The sequence below is a fragment of the Balaenoptera acutorostrata genome, chromosome 10 (genome assembly GCF_949987535.1).
Source record: "Balaenoptera acutorostrata chromosome 10, mBalAcu1.1, whole genome shotgun sequence".
In the NCBI taxonomy this organism is placed as follows: Eukaryota; Metazoa; Chordata; class Mammalia; order Artiodactyla; family Balaenopteridae; genus Balaenoptera; species Balaenoptera acutorostrata.
This window is the reverse complement of record NC_080073.1, coordinates 77,235,924-77,250,310: the sequence shown is the minus strand read 5'-3', so window position 1 is coordinate 77,250,310 and position 14,387 is coordinate 77,235,924. Positions and strand designations below refer to the sequence as shown.

The 14,387-nt window shown below is 44.7% G+C and overlaps 1 protein-coding gene and 1 pseudogene across 1 annotated transcript in view; both read left to right on the top strand.

Annotated features, from left to right (window-relative positions):
- Positions 1–14,387, top strand: part of LOC103013699 (chloride intracellular channel protein 5) — a 102,991-nt gene that overhangs the window by 43,874 nt on the left and 44,730 nt on the right. The window contains exon 2 of the mRNA XM_028161762.2: positions 10,403–10,512. Within this exon, the coding sequence (XP_028017563.1) occupies positions 10,403–10,512 (110 nt within the window). The remainder of the gene's footprint in view (positions 1–10,402; positions 10,513–14,387) is intronic.
- On the top strand, positions 4,604–5,239 carry LOC103020668 (ferritin heavy chain-like; annotated as a pseudogene).

The following is a 14,387-nucleotide window of genomic DNA, read 5'->3' as shown; positions in this document are numbered from 1 at the left end:
CCAGCCCCGGACACAGGAGAGGCACCAGGTGACAAGGCAGGCAGCAGAGGGCTGAGTTTTAAGAGGAAGAGATAATCAAAAGTTCTAGCTACCAGAGTCAAGTGAGGGTAAGTCAGAGAGGAAGGAAGGGAGGGAGGGTGGAAGGAAGGGAGGGAGGGAGGGAGGAAGGAAGAAAGGAAGGAAGGAAGGAAGGAGGGAGGGAGGGAAGGAAGGATGGAAGGGAAATTGCTTAGTCCCAGAAAGTGACTGAAAGAGAATCGCTTTAGAAGAGGGTGTTAAGTAGAAGTAGGACTGGCAAGAATTTTAAGAGAGACACAGTAACCTATTCAAATAGTTTGGACATGAAAGAATAAGGAGGAAAACACGTAGGAGTGGAAAGAAGGGGCATGGTGTTAGGGCGTGGTGTTGGGCTGGAGAGGGCAGTTCTTTCTCGGAGGGTGTGTGAACGAACAGGAGGGCGAGTACAGACTCAGTGCAGAAAGCCATGAAGCTCAGCGTAGGTTGAAGGTCACTCCCAAGAGGCCTCAAGCACAGTAATGTTACGCAACACATGGAGTTGTAGGCAGCCTTGGCCCCGAAGCCACTATCAGACCAGGCTGGTAACTCAGGGTCCAAGGTACCACTGGACCCTGTTCTCTTAGTCAGACACTTGAGCTGAGTAGCCTTCTGGGCATGGAGCCTATGAGTTCCTTTGGGAGGGGCTATTTACATAACTATGTTCAGTTGTTTATAAAACCATCTGGCAAGCTGAGGTGTTGATGACACATACTAAATTGATGGGTTACCTGTCTCACGTAATATTTTTAAATTCATCTGGTGTGATGTTTAATTTTTATGTGTCAACCTGGCTAGGCTGTGGTGCCAGATATTTGGTCACATATTATGCTGACTGTTTCTAGGCAGGTGTTTTTTTGGCTGAGATTCACATTTAAATTAGTAGCCTTTGAGGAAAGCAGGTGACCTTCTATCCTGTGTGTGAGCCTCATCCAGTCAGTTGAAGGCCTTAATAGAGAAACGACTGACAACATCTGAGGAAGAGGGAATTCTGCCAGCAGGTTGCCTTTGGACTTGAACTGCGACTCTTCCCTGAGTCTCCAACTTGATGACCTAGCCCACGAGATTTTAGATTCAGCAAACTTTCACAATTGGGTGGAGGCAATTCTCTCTCTCTCTCTCTCTCTCTCTCTCTCTCCCTCTCTCTATCTATCTCTATCTCTATCTCTATCTATCTCTGTCTCTATCCACACACAAATCCTATTGGTTCTATTTCTCTGGAGAACCCTGACTAATACACCTGGAATTCCTCATATGACATTATATAGGCAGCGCTCTGCATAGAGCTGATTCAGCCTTTATAATCAGCTTCAGATAAATGCTGAGAATCTCTGAAGCCTCAAATGTATACTTATTACCTTACTGCTTATTGAATGGAAAATGCCTGAGTGACCCCAGTGAGTTAAGCCTTATGTGACTGCTGAGAAAAAGAGTGTTGTTTCTTCAAGGGTAGAACTCGCCATCTTCAAGCGGACCACATACCGCCCCAAATCCCATCTCTGTTCATGGGAGGCTGACCAACCAAATTATTGGAACAGCAGATAATTTGGTATTAAAAAAAATAGTCATAGTAAGGAGTATTTTCTGACTTACATGAATAAGAGAAAGTGGGCAGATCCAAATATTGCTACTATGAAGAAAAATTTTCTCTTCCACGTGATATGAATCAGTTTAGTGCTATAAAGATGAGTCATTTTATATCCAAAGAAAGTCCTCTTCCTGTGGTCTTTGTCACTTCAACACTCTTTCCGTAAGAGAAAAACCGGCCTGGCATAGAGAAAAGCTAGGAATTAGGAATCAAGAATTGTATCCCTGGGAGTTCCCTGGTGGCATAGTGGTTAGGATTCCGGGCTTTCACTGCCATGGCCCAGGTTCAGTCCCTGGTCGGGGAATTGAGATCCTATAAGTCACGGCGCTGCATTAAGAACAAAAATTATATCCCAGATTCTGCCATGGGACCAGGCTGTGCAACCATGGGCAAAACGTCTAAACTTTCTGGGCCTATTTCCTTACCAGTAAAAGGAAAGAGCTGGACCATATCATCCTTGAGGTCAGTTTTAGTCCAACTGTTGTAGAATTTTTATCTGTAACTTGAAAAAAATTTTTAATCACTTGAGTCTTCAAGGATAGTTTTCATGGACTAAAGTAACAAAAAGTTGAAATGTGACATAAATGGTGACTTAATTAACTTTCTGGAGAAAATTCAGGTTTCTTTCTTCTAGTACCTCATTTAGGACTTAACCGTGTGAGATTTTTAAAGGAATCAGACAAATAGCCTAAAAATCTTCCATTTTGAAATATCTGACATTTAAGCATCTGTCGTAGTCTGGGTCCAATCAGGAGAGAGAAACCACACAGTGATTTTAGCAGGAGTTTAACGTAAAGCAATAGTTAACTATGATAAAAGAGTACCCATTACATATAAGGACACTACATGGTACCCTAGAGTTGACGGAGAATAGCCAAGGGATGACAAACTTAGAAGGGTTTCAACTCTCACAGGAGAAGTGTGGTCAGCCCAGCAGAAAGCATAGACGTTCACTGGTCTGGCAAGGCCAGAGCTGGTTTGGAGTTGCTGGGCAAGCAATAGCCACCCTCCGGAGTTCAGGAGGGGCGCAGACGGTCAGCGATGGGGGCATAGGTGTGCAGTGGGGTCCAGGTGCCGGCGGGAACAGGGGGGCTTCAGGCCACACGGGGCTTGCAGAGTAAGGGCAGATCTGTGTGGACACCCCGGCCGCAGGCAGACTTAACGCAGGCTACATGGAGGCTTTGCCTTCTGTGTCCAGAGGGCTAGCAGCAGGATGAGGTTGCAGGGAGCTGGAGGGATCACATTCTGGGCTGCGACGGGGCCCGGCTCACTGCTGACCCCCAGCCCATGCCAGAGGCAGCAGAAGAGCCCCCTCTTCCTGCAGGGTCCCTGCAGTCCTCTCTTCTGGAAATCCTACCTCCGTGCTCACTTTAGAAGTGCCGAAAGGAATTGCCACTCTTTCTCACCCAGCATTTATTGAAGGGTGACTTCAGAGCTGGGGAAACAATAAATTGATAAGGGACACGACATCTGTCAAGCTTAGATGTCATCTCTCCCCATTCTGCTATTCCTTTTTGGATCCTTTCTGAATAATTCTTCCCTCTTCTGGACCTTGGTGCCCTCAAATGATTTGGGGGCAATTATCAACTTCACGCTGTTGTCTGGAGAGGAAGCTCTATGTACCTGGTCTGTTCATGGGGTATCTTATCCCAACAGGTCTCAAATGTTGTTCATGGACCCCTGGGTCCATGAGGTCCTTTGGAGGGCCCTGAGAGGTCACAACTATTTCAAAGTCATCATTTGAGCCCTGGGGTTGCTATTTTGTGGGTAAAATTTGCTGGCATTTTAGGGCAAATAGAGGCAGTGGTATAACGGAGGAGTCATGCATGGACAGAAAAAAAAAAAAGCCAGTCTCGTTTGTGAATGATCTTGATGAAGCAGTAAAAATTATCTAATGTAATTAAATCTCAACTCACAAGTACATGTCTTTTAAACATTCTGGCAGATGAAACGGGAAATGCACATCCAGCTGTTTGGCCTCATTGCCAAGCACAATGGTTGTCTCAGGAGAAGCACTTGTGCGATTGAGCTGTGACCAGAAGTTTCTCTCGCAGAACAGTTTTTGCCTGAAAGACAACCAGCAGAAAAACTATGGTTTTTACTACTTGGTATTTATTTGCCAGACATTTCCTGGGAAATCAAGGAAATGAGCTTGTCATTTCAAGACTAACAGCTGACAGTATTCATTGCCAATGATAAAAGACAAGCTTTCAAGAGAAAATGAGAATATTGGAAAACAGGTATTTGCCACCAGGATCTTGACAGCCTCTTTTTGCTTAAACTTTTCTGATGAGCTTGGTGGTGATATTACTGAAGGAGATATTTTGCTACTGTATAAAGAGATGTATCACCATTTGGAAGATCTGTTTAACTCCGTGAAATGCTATTTTCCAAAAGATGAATTTGTGATGTGACAAAATCATTCATGGGTAAAAGACCCATTCAAAGTGTGAGATAGATGAATGGGTTTTAGTGGAACAGAAGAATTTCATTGATAGGGTTTCAAGTTCCACCTATCAACTAACCTTTAAGAAACTACCACTTGTTGAGTTTAGGTGTGGTATAAAAGAAAAATTCCCACAATTATCTGAAAAGGCTATTAAATTACTCCTCCCTTTTCCAACTACATATCTGGGTAAGGCCAGATTTTCTTCATATACTTCAACCAAGTAGCAAAAGACTGAATGCAGAAGCCAACTTCTGTTAAGTCATACTTTAAAGATTTTGTAAAAATATAACAATTCCACTCCACTTACTAAATTTCTTTTTTTAAATATATGGTTTCTTTAATTAAAACGTTATTCATGTTAACATGGACAGTCCTCGCGGAGAGTTGCCGCGGTTTCCTGCTTCAACAGTGCTTGGACGGAACCCGGTGCTCGTCCCCGCCTCCGGCAGGCTGCTCAGAGCCAGCCCTCGTCACCACCTGACAACGCCCTCCGACAGCCCCAAGGTCCCCGCCGCTGTTACAGCGCCGCGCAGCCACCGCCTCACCTCAGCCGCTCGCCATGACGACCGCGTCCCCTTCGCAGGTGCGCCAGAACTACCACCAGGACTCGGAGGCCGCCATCAATCGCCAGGTCAACCTGGAGCTCTACGCCTCCTACGTCTACCTGTCCATGTCGTACTATTTCGACCGCGATGACGTGGCATAGAAGAACTTTGCCAAATACTTTCTTCACCAATCTCGTGAGGAGAGGGAACATGCTGAGAAACTGATGAAGCTGCAGAACCAGCGGGGTGGCCGAATCTTCCTGCAGGATATCAAGAAACCAGACCGTGATGACTGGGAGAATGGGCTGAATGCAATGGAATGTGCGCTACACTTGGAAAAAAGTGTGAATCAGTCACTACTGGAACTGCACAAATTGGCCACTGAGAAAAATGACCCCCATTTGTGTGACTTCATTGAGACTCATTACCTGAATGAGCAGGTGAAATCCATTAAAGAATTGGGTGACCACGTAACCAACTTGCGCACGATGGGGGCCCCCGAATCCGGCATGGCACATTATCTCTTTGACAAGCACACCCTGGGAAATAGTGATAATGAAAGCTAAGCCTTAGGCTGGCTTCCCGTAGCCACAGGAGTGACTAACCTGGTCACCAAGGCAGTGCATGCATGTTTGGGTTACCTTTACCTTTTCTGTAAGTTGTACCAAAACATCTACAAGTCCTTTCCTTAGTATCATTCCTTCAAATAAAGTAAATTGGTACCCAAAAAAACAAAAAACAAAAAACAAAAAGCAAAACAAAAAACGTTATTTATGTTAACATGTAATGTGTTTATTATTAGTATTATATTTTAATGAATGAATAAACAAATATTTGAAATATTTTTTAGCTTTAATCATAATACAGTAAATATTGATAGCTATAACCCACATGAACAAAAGCTCTTTGGGATTCTCACCAATCATGAAAGGCATAAAAGGATTCTGAGACCAAAGAGTTTGAGAACTGCTGTCTTAGACTGCTTAATTTCATTAGGCACTTGAATTCACAACACTGAGGGAAGTTATAAGTGCAAAGACTGAGACTCAGGGTCACATGGTGAATAACAGGCAGAGGTGGGTCTAGAACCGTGATCTGCTATAATGTCTTCTACAACCCAAGCTTTCTTCTCAGGATGCTCTTCAGAGGGCCAACATCAAAATTTTGGGATACTCAAGCCACAAAAGTGGAGCAATATCACCCTCCCCTCAACATGTATCCATTCTAACAGGCACTGAATATCAACTCAGTTTCAGGTACCTGTGCTTGTTGCTGCTGAAGGTAACGTGAATAAAACATAGTCGTGTTTTGGGGATAGCCAAGCTCACCATATGGGGGAGAGACTATGTGGAAGGCAATATTTTAGAACATATAATATGACTTAACTGGCATACAACATATAAAGTATAATCATACAACCTATATAATTACATCATGCTATTACTATTATCGTATGTAATATTATACAGTGTATAATATTTTATGTTTTATTACAACTTAAATAATATAGTATATAATACTGTAGAGTATAACAAGGTATAGTATAGTATATACCCTTAATAGTAAATAAATTTACTATATCTAGGGAACAGACAGTACTTTGGGGTCATAGCTGGCTGGCAGTTGTGTGCACGCGAGGCCCATGGCAAAGCAGAACTGTGAACTTGGGAAGTTTGCCAGTAGCTGTACACCATTCTCCTTTGACCCTACTGTTTGCTTTCGTTTCCCAGTGCTGCCAAAATAAATGACCATAAACTGGGTGGCTTATAACAACAGAAATGTATTCTCACAGTTCTGGAGGCTGGAAGTTTGAAATCAAGTTGTCCTGAGGGCCATGCTCTTTCTGAAATCTCTAGAGAAGACCCCTTCTTTGTCTCCTCTAGCCTCTGGGGTCTGCCGGCCATCCTTAGTGTTCCCTGGTTTGCAGACAGATCACTCCAATCTCTCTTCATATGACCTTCTCCTTTATGTCTGTGTCCAAATTTCCTTCTTCTTATAAGGACACCAGTTGTGTTTAGGGCCCACCCAAATCCAGCGTGACCTCATCTTTACTTGATTTCATCTGTGAAGATTCTGTTTCCAAATAAGGTCATGCACACAGGTTCTGTGTGGACATGAATTTGGGGGGAACATTATTCAACCCAGTACACCATGTTTTTGCCTGTCCCCGGCCCACATTGCTCAGAGCCTCTTTGGACCACAGCCCATCTGGATTTTCCCTCATACTTTTCAGGGCCTAGGGGTCCCATTGAGCCCCACCAAGTTTTTGGTTAATGTTTTAAGTGGTTGCCACAAGCTCACCACATTTAACCCATGAGTTTAGCAGATGGTTTCCATGGGCAACTGGTGAGTTGTGAAGGAAGAAAAGAGGAGACTAAACAACTCAATAGTAAAAAAAAAAAAAACCTTAATAACCCAATTGAAAAATGGCTAAGGAGTTGAATAGATGTTTCTCCAAAGAAGACATACAAATGGCCAACAGGTATATGAAAAAATTCTCAACATCACTAATCATGAGAGAAATGCAAATCAAAACCATGATGAGATCTCACCTCGCCCCCTGTCAAGGTAGCTATTCTGGAAAAAACAAATGACAGCAAGTCTTGGTGAGGATGTGGAGAAATTAGAACCCTTGCACACTGTTGGTGAAAATGCAAAGTGGTGCATCCACTATGGAAAACAGTATGGAGGGTCCTCAAAAAATAAAAAATAGAACTACCATATGATCCAGCAATCCAACTTCCAGGTAGTTAGCTAAAATAATTGAAATTGGAATCTGGAAGAGATCTTAGCACCCCTGTGTTCATTGTAGCACTATTTAAATAGCCAAGATATGAAAACAGCCTGAATGTCCATTGACAGATGAATGGCTAAAGAAACTGTGGTATACACACACCGTGGAATACTATGCAGCCTTAAAAAAGAAGGAAATTCTAAAATATGCAACAACATGGGTGAATCTCGAGGACATTATGGTGAATGAATTAAGTTGATCACAGAAAAACAAATACTGCATGATTCCAGTTATATGAAGTAACTAAAATAGCCAAAGTCATAGAATCAAAGAGTGGAAAGGTGGTTGCCAGGGGCAAGGGGAGGGGGGAGTGGGGAGTTGCTAATAACGGGAACACAGTTTCATTTGAGCAAAGTGAGCTGCTTACAGCACTGGACCTACAGTCAACAATACTGCATTGTGCACCGAAACATTTTTTAAGAGGGTAGATCTCATGTTAAATGTTCCTAGCACAAGAAAAGAGAAAGAAAGGGAAGGGAAGGGGAAGCTTCAAGAGAGATGCAAAGACAGTAAGGGTAAATCATAAAATCCTCGCATATTATTTCTCTTGGTGTTTCGGCAATTTTTGTCTACTAGGTCTAGAATCATAATATAAGACAATAGTGGAAATGTGGGGAGCTGTGACAACCAGCAGCCCGCAGAGCTGTGGCACGTGGACTGAAGGCTGGGATGCATCATGCATATCCAGCACTCGCGCCTCCTGCTCTGTGACCTTGGGTGAACATGCTACCCGTCTGGGCTGGGTCCTCAGGGTGGAGTCTGAGTATGGCAGCTAAGAGCTCAGAATCTGGAGCCAGATCGCTTGGGTTCATTCCAGGGACCCTCAGACCAGTGATTTCCCCTCTCTGTAATTTCCCCTCAGCTTCCACATCTGTAAAATGGTGACACTATCTCACTACACAGGTTTCGCATGAGGAATAAATGCGTTAATAATATACGTAAAGCACTTCAAACAGTGCCTGACTATATAGACATTTGTTGGTATTATTAACATTATTATATGAATTTTGGGTCCAGCTAATAAGAATTCCAATAATTCAGTAGTACCTCCATCAATCCCCTTATGATCACCTCCACTCCAGCCTCCACCCCTGGAGGTAAAACAGATGAGAGTGTGTGGACTGTGGCTTTTGTTTTTTCTTTTTGTTTTTTAATTCTCCACTTGTCACTTACACCATAACCAGCCCTGGGGAAAAGTTCCTTTGTCAGGATGTCTTAAAGGACCAGGAACCTGTCAGATGAGTGCTTCTTGGGAAAGAAAGTCTTAGGGAACTGATGTCATCAACTCAAGTTTTGCAACGAGCTATTATTAAATTCATAGTCGCCTGTCTGAGTGTGGCTTTATCAGTAACTTTAGCCCTGTGGGCAGGGGTGGCGCCCACCCTGTTGCCCTCCACCTTTCTGATTTTCTATAACCTAGCCGTGGTGTCTGAAACACTCAGGGTGGGTCTGTCTCCAGCACTAAGGAAAGTGAGAACTGAATCAGGATGGGGTTCTGGGTGGAGTTAAAAGAGAGGTAAAATAACTGTAATTTCATAGCAATTACCTACAAGCAATACCATCAAAGGCGCCAGTTTTCCATTATAAACCTGAGCCTCTGCTGGGAGCGATGGGCCAAACCTGCCTTCCCACCCGAACCCCACAGCAAACAAACCTCGAGGGGAAAACTAATGTGCTGAGCTTGGAGGGTAGTTTTTTTCTCCTTCTCCTTCAAAAAAAAGAAAACAAAATCTTAGTAAGCCCCCATTCCAGGATGTTGGTTGGATTGCTGACAGCTTTGCAAGCAAGGCTGGGGGGCCTTCCCTCTTTGAACCCTCCCTGTTAGTGGAGCCTGGTCCTGATGCCACCACGATTTCCAGGGGAGCCAACAGCAAACTAGAATGAGTGGGTGATTTCTCCCTCCAAGTACCATTTTGGGGCCAATAAACCACTCACTGGAAAAAAATTACACAGAGATCAGCTCCCCAAACTTTTTGTTCATATGTTTGCTGAAAGTGTATTCTTTATAAAATTCACATCTCTGCAGCCTACTCAGAGGTAAAGATAGACCTGCCTTTCAGAAAAAAAAAAAAAAAATCTGCTGTTTTGAGGAGGGTACTGAGAAGGGGAAATGTGGGGAGCAGAAGTGTGGAGGTCCTCAATAATGCTATCTGTCATGGTTTCCTATGTGTTCCCATCTCATCCCCCAGCCCACCCCACAGGAGGCCATAAGCTCCCAAGTAAATGCAGTTTTGAATCCCCTGTGTAATTTCTTCCAGTGCCTTGTACATGGTCAGTACGTATTCGTTGAGCAAAAGGATAATTTAACAAATGAATGGTTTATTGACACTAGGTCAAGTAGTAGTCAGAACTAAGTGGGACATTGATTAAAGTCTTGAGCCTGCTGACAAGATAGAAAGAGATAGGGTCAAAATCTGAGGATCTGTACTCATGACATCTTCATGGAGCAAGGACCAAAGGGTAGAAGATAAACTACAGAGGAACATACTTTGGCGACGTATAACCAAAGGAAAGCATTTCTTTGGTTAGAACTGGTTAGAAATAGTTAGAACTGTCCTCAGAATGGACTGATTTGCTGGTGAATGGAGATATTCAAGCATAGACGAGATGATTACTCGGGAGTAGAGAAGTTGGTCCGACATCATTTGTGTTAGACTATGTGATGCTGAAGGTCTCTTTTTACCCTGAGATGCAAGGGTTCAATGGTTTCAGAACGTTATGACTCTCCATAATCACCATGCTGGAAACTCACATTCAGTTCTGCACGTGTTTATTGAGCCCTCACCCTGTGCCAGGTGTCACCTTGCATAAACATTAGGAAGACAAGGATAAATCTTAGAGGGCAACTTTAAAGGAAGGCTGGGGCATGGACTTTCGGTTCTGCTCAGACTGGGCTCTGGCTGTTATAATCCTGTATTCCTTCTTGCTAATGTGCACAAGCTAACTCAGGACTCTGGTGCTCTTCTTTCTAGGCTGGAATCGATGGGGAAAGCATCGGCAACTGCCCCTTCTCTCAGCGCCTCTTCATGATCCTCTGGCTGAAAGGAGTTGTGTTCAATGTCACCACTGTGGATCTGAAAAGGTAAAGGATGCTGCATTCATGAGCGATATGTTTCTCTGCAGGAAGAGAGGCTCTTCCATGAGGGAGGGCGAAAACCTCGAGGCTCCCAGCAGCCTCCTGCTCGCACCTTGTTGGCCAGACCCCTAGTTACAAGGGAGGCGGCAAAAGCCAGCAACACCCTTGGAACAGAGCAAGTCCCGATCAGCAAGGAAGAAGGAGGGAGTGGACAATGGGTATCTCGACTGAGAGTGCCTAGCACAGAGATGGGCACGGCATCTAAAAATCTGGGAGTGAGCCATTCTGGTCCTACTAGTGCCCCCAACCTAGGGGACCCCAGCCGGACTTCAGGTGTGAGAGGTTGAGTTTCCAAGGAGTTGGGATCCAGACCATTTCTCCCACTATGTTCCCATCTTTAGAACTCCTTAGTATGAGAGCTCTGGATTAGAGACTAGGATGGAGAGTTACCAGTGTTCTGCTTTTAAAGTGCAGTTTTAATGGCCGTTAAAAATACGGGCATTGTTCACCATCACAAGCCGCACTGTTTCCATCTTTCTTCTCTTTCCTCTCCTCCGCCTGTCCTGTAAATGCGGACTGGCTCAGGCTCACTCCCTGGGTATTTATCACCTGCCACAGCTTTCCCCCAGTGAGCTTAGCATACTCTCCCTGTCACCTTTATGTCAATTATTCCATACCCAGAACCCTGCTCTCTTCTAGATATTTCCACTTGCATTTTCTGTTACCACTTTAAAATCTGTGTGTCAAAAATTGTACCTTCATTTTCCCTTTGAATTGGGGTCCCCTCCTGAATTCCTTTGTTCTTCCATTTTTCTAGGCACTGAAACATTTCCAGCTCCCTTCCCTTGCCACCCCCATTGTCCGTCAGTCGCCAAGCCCAGGGCATTCTCTCACCGTGCTGTCTCTTACTTCCAGGCTCCCTTGTCCATTCCCAAAGCCCACACGTGGTGTGGGTCCCACCACTGGCAGCCGGACTGTTTCTCTGTTCTTCAAACTGGTCTTCATCCTTCTGGTTTCTCTCTGTCTCTCTCTGATCCATCCTTTATATTTTCATAAGGATATTCTTCCTAAAATAATCCTTTAATCATGTGGCTCTCCTTACTCAGAAAACCTCCTGACATTTCCCATTGCCTGCAGCATAAATGCATCTGCCGCCCTCCTTTGTCTTTGCCTTGGTTCTTCCCAACATTATCTCCCAGGACCTATCTGCCTCTGGCAGGCTGGACCACCTTCTGCTGCCCTTGTCCGTCTGTCCTCCAGCCGTTGCCTGGGATGCTTCCTCTTGTCTCACAGAGGCTCTCTGTTTTTCCTGAATGGAGAGATGGTGCCCAGCCCCCAGAAGCAACCCCCTCCCCTGGGAAGCTTCCCCTCCCACCCTACCACTCTCAGGCAAATCTATCACTCAGCCTCCCTCCAGACTCACCCAGCATCTATGGTCCATTTTGCATCTCACCAATTTACGGTATCTACAATCCCGATGCTTTACAACTAGCACGTGCTTTCCCATAAAAAATCACATAAAGTGTAACCCTGTGAAGGAGATCTTATTTCTTCGTTCTATATGAGGAAACCAAGACAGACGCATTTAAATGACTTGTCCAAGGTGCCCACCTGGAATTGGAGGGGCTGCCACTAAAAACCCGATCTTGGTTCCAATGCCATGTTCTTCAGGACACATCAGTTGCGAAGTTTGTTTTGTCATTCGCATCAGACCTTCAGTTCCTCAAGGGCAAGTCGAGATCATGTTTTAAGTTTGTTTGTATCTGCCATAGCAGCCAATTCATTCATTCGGGGCCCTGACTAATTTCTGTCAAATGAATGAAAACACACACGAAATGCAGATATTGCCTGTGACAACTACAGAGAGCAGACTTGCATACAGTTGGAAAGACTGGCTTCCTTCAGTGGAGAATAGGAGGTCTTTGGAGTATCATCTGTGAAAGTAGACTCGTGTTTGGCTGGGGACCAGAATGGGAGAGGACGCCACCCCAGCATTCCTTAGGGCCTTACAAGGCTCTTTCCTAGCTGTTGTCACGTCCGATCCTGCCAACACCCTTTCAAGTGGGCCAGGCAAGTATCACGACTCCAGTTTTATAGATAAGGAGAATTTCTTACTGGAAAAAAAATTAATATATATATATATATATACGTATATGAATCAAGGAATTTTTAAAATGTATGATACAGTGAAGTTTAGCAATTCCTAACAAAACTAATTTCTTATCCTGGCACCACCGTGTATTGGTGGAGTGACCTTGAACCTTCTCTTTCCTGAGCCTGTTGCCTTACCTGTACAATGGGGATAAAAGTTATGCCTTGGGCTTCCCTGGTGGCGCAGTGGTTGAGAATCTGCCTGCTAATGCAGGGGACACGGGTTCGAGCCCTGGTCTGGGAAGATCCCACATGCCGCGGAGCAACTGGGCCCGTGAGCCACAACTACTGAGCCTGCGCGTCTGGAGCCTGTGCTCCGCAACAAGAGAGGCCGCGATAGTGAGAGGCCTGCGCACCGCGATGAAGAGTGGCCCCTGCTTGCCGCAACTAGAGAAAGCCCTCGCACAGAAACGAAGACCCAACACAGCCAAAAATAAATAAAATAAATAAATAAATAATAAATTAAAAATGCATATTCTTAAAAAAAAAAGTTATGCCTTGTTTCTAGAGTTATTGTGAGGATCTGATGAGGCAGGCCATGGACCACTTGCATTGTGTTGTGCTGGCTTCTAGCAAGAGCACCACACATGTTGGCTCTTCTTAGCATTGTCCTGCCCTCATGGAGCTGGCAATCCAGGCAGGGAAGGAGAACTGATATACATTAAATAATCTGTAAGTTAGACTTGGCAATATGTAATTAAGTTCTAATTACATGATTTCATAACTACTGAAGAGGGTCAACAAATAGAGGGGGCCACCCCTGACCAGTGTCCATTGGCAACGTCAGCTGGGCTACAGCCGTCAGGGCAGTACTTCCCAAGGATGCCAGACTCCAGAGGCCATTGTTCTCTTGAGTCCTAGAAAAAAAAAAATCATCCTTAATAATTTCTGGATCTTTAAGCCACAGAGAAGTCATTGCTGAAAAATAAAATCAGTATAGATTTTCCCTCCCTGCTGAGAACCCAAGCATTGCTGCCTTAGGTGAGCTTTCAAAAACAGGAGGAGAAGGTAAAGAATGTCTGAAAGGAAGAACACTCACAAAGTAAACACAGGGACTAAGGAAATTAGATTTAGAAATGCTTTCAGTGTCAATTGTCTGAGGAGTTCCAAGTGCCACAGAAGGCAGCTGGAGAGTGTGCATGTTGGGCAAGGACGTGGGAGGGGCACCTTAATTGAAATTCTTCTCTTCCCCTCCCAAGCTGATTACGCCAGGAATGTGTTTCATTACAGACTCCTTTTCCCTGTTGTTTACTCCTTTTCGGTTCCTCCATCTAATGTTTTCCACGCTTGCCTCCCACAAGGAGTGTGGCATTCTCAGAGAGCGTTTGGGGTGACTCTGGTGTTCCAGCCCTGCCCGGGGAAACTTCCATCATTATTTCTCCTCTTCCTCCCTCTGTCCTCTGTGCAACCTTCTCCCTGCCCACTTCCCTCCATCCATCCGCCAGCCCTTCTTCCCCTCGCTTTGCTCCATCTCTGCACCTCCAGTCTGACCGGCTGTGGGGAGCCCAGAATCTCACCCTTGGACGTGAATAGGGACCCATGTCAAACACAAGGTCACTTCCTTCCCATTGCGCAAACCTTAAAGTACAGAGAAGATCGTTCTTAGTGTAAAAGCGTGACTGAATTCATGAATATTTAAAGTTTGGGATTCTGCCTCGTGCATTTTTGTAAAGCTAATGGGTGAAGGACCTTTTGAAAGCAAAGCCCAACTTCCCCCCTGGGTATCGGAA